General features: G+C 57.5%; 1 protein-coding gene across 1 annotated transcript; it reads left to right on the forward strand.

Annotated features, from left to right (window-relative positions):
* The first annotated feature begins 594 nt into the window (after positions 1 to 594).
* BTK (Bruton tyrosine kinase) lies at positions 595 to 9,794 on the forward strand. Its single transcript, XM_018070625.2, has 18 exons — positions 595 to 1,888; positions 2,013 to 2,111; positions 2,361 to 2,429; positions 2,975 to 3,056; positions 4,496 to 4,624; positions 4,732 to 4,799; positions 5,274 to 5,455; positions 5,721 to 5,783; positions 6,044 to 6,098; positions 6,426 to 6,508; positions 6,624 to 6,751; positions 6,902 to 6,976; positions 7,321 to 7,492; positions 7,752 to 7,968; positions 8,606 to 8,670; positions 9,155 to 9,273; positions 9,403 to 9,560; positions 9,673 to 9,794. The coding sequence occupies exons 1-18, from the start codon at positions 1,748 to 1,750 to the stop codon at positions 9,742 to 9,744; spliced, it is 1,977 nt and encodes a 658-aa protein (XP_017926114.1). The 5' UTR covers positions 595 to 1,747; the 3' UTR covers positions 9,745 to 9,794.
* Positions 9,795 to 10,239: the final 445 nt, after the last annotated feature.

Below are 10,239 nucleotides of genomic sequence, written 5' to 3' on the forward strand. Positions count from 1 at the left end.
GGGCACTGCTGGGATGCAGCTCTGTGTTTGTTCACCCATCTCTCTTGCGCGGGAGGTTTCCTCCTCTGTCCCTCCCACCCGTCGATTTTGACACCCTCCAGGCTCAGCCTGAAACATGGGGGCTGTGAAGTGTGTCATTCCCAGACACCCTGTCACCCTTCTCTCTTGTCCCGAGCGTGCCAGCCGCCCTCCAGCCCCCCATCCACCAGTGGCTCAGCTCCTTGGCAGGAATCGGGCAGGGGGCAGGGTTTGCCTGTGCAGGGGTGGCCCCGGGACCGTGGTGGAGGGGCCAGCAGTGAGTGCCAGGCTGGGGGTGGTCTCAGAGCACGCTTGGCTGAGGTGTGAGCGTGGCAGGAAGTCCCATTAGCTGGGGGGGCACAGGACATGTTTCCACCCACCCACTCACCACCTCAGCTGTCTGAGCACACAGTGATGGCTGAGGGGGTGAGTCCCATGGGGCACCCACCACCCCAAAGGACAGGCAGGGACAGAGCAGGTCTGGCCCACCTCTGAGCCTCCCACAGAGGAGACGAGCTGTGGGGAACAGGGGAGAAAAACAGCTTCTCCCAGTTTGACCTCCAAAGCAGGAGAAAAAAGGGAACAAGGTGTAGGTGAAGGGGAAGCAGGGAGTGTAGGTGGTCAGGGCAGGAGACATGGAGCAGGGCTCCAGGGGATCACAGTTCAGCAGTGGCTCCACAGAGTTCACTCAACAGCTCCCCATTAGGTCCAGGCTGGAGTCAGGTGTTGGTCACAGCCCACAGCTCCAGCCACAGGGCTCTGGGGGCTGCTGGAACCGTCTGGATGTCACAGGTCCTGGGAACAGCATGGAGGGACAGAGTGAGATGGATGGGCTTCTTCAAGAGGTGGGCTGGGATGATTTACAACCTCTGAAGGCAGAGCAGCAGTGGGATGCAGAGCTCTCATCTGAACCCTTTCCTGCCCCAGCCTGCCCTGGAGAGGCTCAGGACAGCTTTGCTGAGGAGGGTTTGGGGAGGATTTAACCCCTCTGGCTGCTAGCCAAAGGCAGCTCTTGAAGTCTGGCCTCCAACAAGTGCTGCTTGCAGGGGAGGAAAGGGGATTGAGCATTGTTCTTGCACTCCTGCAGGGTCCATGGACACAGAGGTGAAGGATGACTTTAGGGCTACTCCGTGCTCTTGACAGCCCAGCACGTGACTATTGAGGGCCAAGACCTACCCAGCACATTTTAGGGATTGGCCTCCCGTGACCACCCCTTGTGTGCTGCCAAGTCAGCACGTCCCCAGCACAGAGTGCCTGCGGTGGGGCAGGAGGAAACGGCCCACGCAAGTGCACATGCACAGTGCTGGAGGGGAGGAGGCGCCTGCAGGGTGTCACTGCTCGGGCTCCACGCTCCTCCCCGGGGATATGCTGCTCACAGCTTCCCAGTCTCCCTCCCTCTCCAGCTGTCCATCCCTCTGCACACCCTTCGAGCCTCTCCAGCGTCCAGCAGGAGCAGAAGCCATTCGGGTGGTGGCTTGGTCTGCAGCCTACTGTGGGACAGGGGCCAGGAGAGGTCACACCGCAAATAACCCCCACTGACCTGCCCACACCCCTCTGCAGCCGGTTCTCCCCGCCACGGGGGTCCCAGTGACCCTGCCTGCCCTTTGGGCAGGGAGAAGAGAGCACCTGAGGGAGGTCCAGCAGTTTTTGGGCTGAGCAAGTGCCCTGTCAGTGTTGTCTTGCCCACAGCAACCCCACGAGCACAGCGCGGAGGAGGCTGGGGGGTGACATGGCCAGTGTCCTCCTGGAGAGCATCTTCCTGAAGCGCTCGCAGCAGAAAAAGAAAACTTCTCCCCTCAACTTCAAGAAGCGCCTGTTCCTGCTGACAGAGAGCAAGCTGTCCTACTACGAGTATGACTTTGAGCGAGGGGTGAGTCTGCAGCCACAGGGACTGTGCCATGGCAGTGCCCAGGGGTCTCCAGCACCCAGCCCAAGGGGTAGTTGGATGGGGACATGGGTTTGGTGACCGTTTGAGCCAAGCCTGTCTCTTGCAGCGCCGGGGCAGTAAGAAGGGCTCTGTGGACATTGAGAAGATCACCTGTGTGGAGATGGTGGCACCTGAGAACAACCCTCCCCCCGAGCGGCAGGTCCCGGTGAGGAAGGTCCCGGCGTTCCCTGCATCTGTCCCTCTGTCCCCTTGCTGGGAGAATAGGGAGAGTTACCCTTCCCTGGGGTGGTGGCAGTGGGGAACAGCCCTGCTTTGCATGGGGCGCTCTGCCCATACCATTCCAGGGGGTCCAGCTTGATGCAGAGCAGGGGGATGCCAAAGGCTGTGGGTCGCAGGGGAGGTGCCAACAGCCAAGCACGGGATGCCAATGTCCACCTCTGCCTCTCTCTTCCAGAGAAAAGGAGAGGATTACAACAACATGGAGCAGATCTCAATCATTGAACGGTTCCCCTACCCCTTCCAGGTGAGTCCTCACTGCACCCCCTTTGCTGGGCCGTGCAGGGTGCTGGGGGGAGGACCCCAGAGGGACCTGGGGTCAAACATGGCATCACTGCCCCAGTGCCAACTGTCACTCAGCTGTTTGGGGACACCCTGCTGCTGCCCTTACTGCACAGGGCAGCCAGGTGAGCTGCTTTGAGCCGAGGCAGATCTATTTAAGGAGATTGCTTAGATGGAAACCTGCTTCTGAGCTCTGTCCTGCTCCTCTCAGTCCCCTGGCTGATGCTGGAGGGATGCTATCTGCCGGCTGCTTGCTCAGCCCCAGCCCAGCTGCCTGCCCTGCTGGCACCCAGTGCGGCCCCCAGCACACCGAAAGTCAGAGAAGGAAGTGGAAAAATCTCAGGGGAGGGGGCTTATTTATAACCTCTTTGTCACGGTCCCAAGAGCAGCGTGCAGGGCCAGCAGGCACCAGCACGGGCTTGCCCTGCACCAGCTGCTCAGGGTAGCCACGAGCCCTGGCTCCCCCCGTGAGCCCCGTGGCCTGAGGTGCTGAGGTGTGGGGTCCTGCAGGTGGTCTATGACGAAGGGCCCCTCTACATCTTCTCCCCAACTGAGGAGCTGCGCAAACGCTGGATCCATCAGCTGAAGAGCGGTGAGTCTGGGGGCTCTGCAGCTCCCTTGGAAAGCAAACACAGGCACTCAGCTGTGCCTGGGCCTGACCCAGAGCATCAGGCTTCCAGGGGCTTGCTGGCTCATGGTTATGTATTCCCATGCCCGTGGAGGAGGGAGCTGCTCCTGCTCTGAGGGGGTGGACACTCACCTCTGTCACCCTCTAACTTCTGCAGCACCTCACCTAGCTTGGCTGAGGCTTCTTGTCCTCTCACAAACCTGCTCCAAAGTAGCTCAGGCAGGCTCAGAAATGATTGGGGGCAAGAGAAAACAGCAGATGTGGCCACACAGCTGTACTGCCTTGCAAGGGGAGGGTTGGGTGCTTTAGGAAACATGGACAACAAGCCTGCTGAGAACCAGGGAGTGTCTTTCCCAACCCATCCAGAGCCTTGCTCAGAGCTAATGCTCAGCTGTGTTGGTGCTGCCTTGCCAAGCTGAGAGTGTGTTGAAGCAGCATTGCCAAGGGGCTTGGATCAGCCCAAATCTGCTGGAGCTGCCTGTATGTGTGTCTTGCGGGCGTGCGTGTGTATCTTTCTGTGGCTTTGTGCTGGTGGGGTGAGATTAGCTGCCTGAATTGACACAGGGAAGTTGGCTCCAGCGAGGCGGAAGAGCAGGCTGATAACAGGGAAGTCAGTTATCTCACAAGAGCCCTGACAGGCAGCCAGCCCTCTCCCCACTTCCCTGCTCTGGGAGGAGGATTGAAGCCAGTGTAAAATCCACTGGCAGCTGAAGTCAGTGTAAAATCCACAGGGAAAAGGGGAGAGAAAATGCTGGCCTTTTGCTGCTGGGATGTCCTCATCCAGAAAAGGGGCTCTCTCTACCCCGTGGAGCTGCTGTGGGCCAGCCCTGTGCTGCCTTGGTGTTTAGGCACATCCAGTCGTCCCTCTAGACTGGGGAGAAGTATGAAGAAGCTGTTTGGTGCCTGCTTGGCAAGGGAGTGGTGTCCTAGCAAGGGAAGCCTCCAAGCAGGCAGGGTATGGTAGCAGTGCCCTCCTCTCCCCATGACAATCCAGGCACAGCACTGGCCTTCCTCTCCACTTTTCAAAAATAGGGCTCAAAAGAGCTGTGAACCATAGGCCTGGGGGGTTGCTGGATATTTCAGCTGGCAGGAGGGCCAGTCCCAGCAGGACTCCCTTTGCAGAGCTGCTCAAGAGCTTTGATCAAATCTGAGAGGCAAGCCTGGCCCTTCCTGAGCTGGGGGCTTTGTGGCACAGGGATCGATTCACAGCCACAGCTCTGGAACGAGGGCAACGAGCTGAGGGAAACCTGGGCAGCAGGGCCACAGGGGACTGTGTCAGTAACACAGCTGAGGGTGGAATGATTTAATAGGGCTGCCTGTCTGCATTCAGGGAGCAGAGAGGTCTCCACAGGAGGCCAGGGACACAGCCCTGGGTCACACGCATCTCCCCTCCTCTGCCACAGTGATTCGGTACAACAGCGACCTGGTTCAGAAGTATCACCCCTGCTTCTGGATCGATGGCCAGTACCTGTGCTGCTCCCAGACTGCCAAGAATGCCATGGGCTGCCAAATTCTGGAGAGCAGGAATGGCAGTAAGACACTGGGCACCCTCCCATTGCCTCATTCCCCCCCCCTCGGGGACCACCACAGCACAGTCCTGGGGATCTCTTCTCACCTTAGTCCCTCCTCTGTTCCGAAGGTTTGAAAACTGGGCGGTCGCATCGCAAGACAAAGAAGCCTCTTCCCCCAACTCCTGAGGAGGACCAGGTAAGGGCCAGCCTCAGCATGTGGGTTGGCTCCAAGGTGTTTGAGAAAAGGTCTGCCTGGTAAAAGCCAACATGTCCAATGACTGCTTAGAGATGTACAGGACTCAGCTCTGGGGACCGATGTCAAGGTGGTGTCCTAAGGGAGAAGGAGCTTGAAGCAAGGGGTGGAACTCAAAGGCCTGTAGGAAAGTCAAATGATCTCAACTCTGAGGTTCCCTGGGGCAGCTGGGAGGATAAAGCCCTCATGTAGGCTGGAGGAGTCATGGGTTAAGCCAAAACGTAGGGAGAAAACACTTACCTTTTGTGAAGGCATGAAGAAATATTGTGATAAAAAGTGATGAAGGAGACATGTGGGAGCTGAGACAAATGCTGCACTGAGCTGGCCTGAGCCCAGTGCCCTGCCAGGGCTGGGGAGGGTCTCTCCTGGTGCCCTGCCAGCCTCACCACGTCCCACACTCCCCCTCTCTGTGGGAAGATGGTGATGAAGCCTCTGCCTCGTGAGCCGGCCCCCAGCACAGCGGGCGAGATGAAGAAGGTGGTGGCCCTCTACAACTACCAGCCGATGAACGCGCAGGACCTGCAGCTGCAGAAGGGAGAGGAGTACTTCATCCTGGAGGAGAGCCACCTGCCCTGGTGGAAAGCTCTAGACAAGAACGGGTAAGAGCTCCCACTGCCCTGGCACTCGGCCTGGTGCCCAGGCACTGGTGGGCAAACACATCCCTGCCCGCCCACCTGTGGCCTCCCCAGGGAGGAGGGTGAGGGAGGCTGAAGCAGGCTGGGCTATCAGCCCTGCCCAGACATGAACAAAGATGGGGTTGCATCAAGGTTTTTAAGCCCATTTCTACTTGGCCTCCCTGGACAGGAACACCCCATCCCCTTGGCCTCCTCCATCAGTGTGTAACCAGCCCCTTTTCTCCTACAGGAGGGAAGGATACATCCCCAGCAACTACGTCACTGAAACCAGCAATTCCCTGGAGATCTTTGAGTAAGAGAAGGCACAGGGGCCTGGCAAGTTCCACTTGGTTGGAGACTTTTTCCATTCAGTTTTTCCATTCAGCTTTCCATTCAGTTCTGCTAACCCAGCCTGGCTGGGTCGCTCTCCCTCTCGCACACCCTTTGGAAGCCTCCAGCCCTGTGGCAGCCCCATGGTGCTCTCTGCACCACCTCTTCTGGCTGGGCCAGGGTCAGACTGGGCTGGGGACAATGGTGGCTGGGATTTCCCTGATGGCTGTGTCCCTGTTTCAGGTGGTACTCAAAGAATATCACTCGGAGCCAAGCAGAGCAACTGCTGAAACAGGAGGTAAGTGTTGCCTCCTGAGCCTGGGTCTGTTCTACACACCAGCCCTCCATGGGCTGTTCTCACATTGTGCCCAGCATGGGACCAAGCCTGGCTTGTGCTGGGAGGGAGTATTGCCCCAACAGCCCCACGAACCATCTCTATCCTAACATGACCTCCTCTGAGCAGTCACTTCAGGAGGTGGCCCCACAGGCAGAGACTGGATTTAGGAATCCTCTGACTCACTGCACCTTCTCCAGCCATGCTGTGATCTTCACTCACTTCAAGTCTTGCCTGTTACAGTCACACCTCCTAACAACCACCCAGTGCCCTTTCCCCCTTCTGTTTTAGGGTAAGGAAGGGGGCTTCATCGTCCGAGACTCCACCAGCAAGACAGGGAAATACACTGTCTCTGTCTATGCCAAGTCCTCTGTGTAAGTGGATCTCACAACAGCTTGCTCCTCCCTCAGAGGGCTCCCCCAGGCAACCCTCACCCTCTGCCTGTCCTCCCCATGCCACTGTCCTCCCCATGCCACTCTCTCTCTCCAGAGACCCCCAGGGTACGATCCGCCACTACGTGGTGTGCTGCACCCCCCAGAACCAGTATTACCTGGCAGAAAAGCACCTGTTCAACAGCATCCCAGAGCTCATCACGTACCACCAGCACAATTCTGCAGGTCAGTGTTTGGGAGACACACTGAAGCCAGTAGTGTTTTTACTGACACCATGGTACCCTCACCTTCCTGTGCTGAAGGCAGGAGGCTCGTGTTCCCTGTTGGAATGTGGCAGGTAAACCTAGTGTGGCAATCCACATTTTTGTTTTTCAGGGCTCATATCCAGACTGAAGTACCCCGTGTCCCAGCACCAGAAAAGTGCTCCTTCCACAGCTGGCCTTGGCTATGGTAAGCCAGCCTGGGCTGGCTGCAGGGTCTGTCCCTACTGGCAGCAATTTTCCAGGGCTGGGATCCTGGCTGTTCCATGGCAGCAGGGCTCATAGCATTCCCAGGAATCACTTCTCTACACTCCCTTGCCCTCTGGTGACAGTACTGACCAAGAGACCCCACAATCTACCTTGCTCCCCATCCCATGGAGGAACAGGTCTCAGATTCTTCTGTGGATGTTTTTGTGGATGGTTTTTCAGGGAGCAAAAGCTCGTGAGCTTTTCTTGGCCATGCTAGACCAGATGACTGGGAGCACCCTGTGGAGAGGTCACCTGCAGCCACATTATGCTCACACTCTGTCCTAGGGTCATGGGAGATCGACCCCAAGGATCTGACCTTCCTGAAGGAACTCGGCACGGGGCAGTTTGGAGTGGTGAAGTACGGGAAGTGGAGGGGCCAGTACGACGTCGCCATCAAGATGATCAGGGAGGGCTCCATGTCAGAGGATGAGTTTATAGACGAAGCCAAAGTCATGATGTAAGTGGTGAGCACAGTGCAGGTCAGTGCTGGGCACACCTTGGCAGAGTGGCTGCACTCCTGGGTGGTGTCAGGGACAGTCCTGGGCAGTGCCACACTCTGCAAAATGCATCTGAGACTTTGTGCTGATTCCTTAGTGAGTTTTTCCACTGTCAGCTGGATCTGGAGCACCTTCCCTTCCCAAACTCTCTTTATTCACAGGTGCTTCCTTTGCTGCTTGGCCTTCTAGATGCTCAGAATTGCCTTGTCCCCAACACAGGAACCTGTCTCATGAGAAGCTGGTGCAGCTCTACGGGGTCTGCACTAAGCAGCGTCCCATCTTCATCATCACGGAGTACATGGCCAACGGCTGCCTCCTGAACTTCCTGAGGGAAACTCGGCAGCGGTTCCAGCCTGCCGAGCTGCTGGAGATGTGCAAGGATGTCTGTGAAGCTATGGAGTACCTGGAATCCAAGCAGTTCCTGCACCGAGACCTGGTAGGGCTGTGGCTGAAGGGCACACGTCCAGCTCAGCAACAGCCACAGCGTGTCCTGGACAGGGTCCAGATAGTTCATCAATACGAGGAGAGGCAGCTCTGCAGCCTCCTCTGCAGAACACCTCTCTAAGCTTCCCTGCCCACCCATGGGTGGGATGCTCTGCAGTCCCTTCCCTGCAGGCAGGAAGAGATTGCAGAAAGGGCAGGACTAGGTAGTTTTCCAGGAGATGTGAAATGCATCTGTGGCTGGGGCAGGGTTTGTGTTCGGTAGCACAGGCATCACTGGCTCAGACATGAAAAGAGACCTCCTCTCGACCCCCATGAAAAGCTGGGCCTGCAGTTTGTCAGGCTTTGGGCTAGCATTGCCAACTGGCCATCCTGCCATACCTGATCTCCTGGTGCTGCTTTGTTCAGGGAAAATCCCACGAGGGAAGTCACTCCTCCACAGATAAACAGGATGCTTGGAGACCTCTTATGCTCTCTTGGCTGATGACTTTGTAGCTTGCCCCCACCCAGGTGAACTCAAAGGACAAAGTGAAGTGTTAAGTGGGTGGGCATGAGAAGAAGTTCAGCTGGTACAGGGGGATGGGAGAGGCAATATCAGGTAGGAGTAATTGCCTCTATCTCTCTGTCCACAGGCTGCTCGAAACTGTTTGGTGAATGACCAAGGAATTGTGAAAGTATCAGATTTTGGTCTTTCCAGGTCTGGTAGACGTGTCTGTGTCACTTTTTTGTCTCAATCCCCCATCTCCTCCTTCAGTCTAGTCTTCACTTTAGTCTTTGCTCCCAACATCCTCCAGCTCTGCTTTCCCATTGTCTTCTCCTGTCTTTCTGTTTCATCTGCCTGGCTCAAGCTTCTGCCTCTTCACTTTCCACTGTCCCTTTCTTACTCACCCCAGCCGTTTCCCCCTCCTCTTTGCATCTTCTTTCCCCCACCTCTAGTCTCCTGGCTGCAGCTTTCTCTCCACATCCCCTTTTTGCTGTGCCTCTGTGCCACCCTATCCCTTCCCCAATCTTCACTAGCACACACTTGTTTGCAAAGGGAGATTTTTGCCTGCTGAAACCCGTGCTGACTGAAACCCCTGGTCACTCTGAGAGCTGCCCATTCCTTTCGGGCTTGGTGGGTTGCATGGAGGAGTGAAATGGGAAAACCAAGGCAGGCACCCTGATCCATTTATCTGCTGCAGGTACGTTCTAGATGACGAGTATACAAGCTCCATGGGGTCCAAGTTTCCAGTGCGGTGGTCTCCTCCTGAGGTGCTTCTGTACAGCAAGTTCAGCAGCAAGTCTGACGTCTGGTCCTTTGGTAAGAGCATGGAATTAATGACTTGGAGGTCGGGAAGAGCACCCCAACAGCAGCGAACCCCCCCTGCAAACCAGGGTCAGGCGCAGGCGCTCCCACACCACAAGCTCTCCCTGCCATTCCCTCCAACAGGCGTTCTGATGTGGGAAGTTTACTCCCTGGGGAAGATGCCTTACGAGAGGTTTAACAACAGCGAGACAACGGAGCACGTCATCCAAGGCCTGCGCCTGTACCGGCCGCAGGCGGCCTCAGAGCGGGTCTACGCCATCATGTACAGCTGCTGGCACGAGGTGAGCGGATCCCACCCCCAGAGACCCCCTCCAGCCGCCCCAGTGGGTGACGGGGCTCCCCGGGGTGCAGGGGCAGACCCAGTTCCATCACTGCTCCCCTCTCGCCCGGCAGAAGGCTGAGGAGCGCCCCACCTTCACCGCGCTGCTGGGCAGCATCCTGGACATCGCCGACGAGGAGTGCTGACCGCGGGCACCGCCCGCCGAGCCCTGCCCAGCGCTGGCACTGCCCGCCCGGACAGACCTGTGTGCCAGGCAGCACCGCGGCACTGCTGTCACGGACACGGCACGGGGGGACCTGGGGCCCGGGGGAGTCCAGGGATACCCATGGAACTCTATCACTGCCCCAGAGCTCCATCACCGCCTTGGAGCTCCAGAACATGCCCAGAACTCAATCGCCACCCTGGAACTCCATCACCGCCTTGGAACTCTATCACATCCCCAGAACTCCATCACCACTCTGGAACTCCATCACCGCCTTGGAACTCCCATCACCACCCTGGAGCCCCATCACTGCCCCAGAGCTCCATCACATCCCTGGAGCTCCACTACATCCCCAGAGCTCCATCACACCCCCAGACCTCTGTCACATCCCTGGAGCTCCATCACATCTCCAGAACTCTGTCACCGCCCTGGAGCTCAATCACATCCCCAGAGCTCCATCGCACCCCCGGAGCTCCAT

The sequence above is a fragment of the Manacus vitellinus genome, unplaced genomic scaffold, assembly GCF_001715985.3.
Source record: "Manacus vitellinus isolate BGI_N305 unplaced genomic scaffold, ASM171598v3 scaffold_19_pilon, whole genome shotgun sequence".
NCBI classification, from domain to species: domain Eukaryota; kingdom Metazoa; phylum Chordata; class Aves; order Passeriformes; family Pipridae; genus Manacus; species Manacus vitellinus.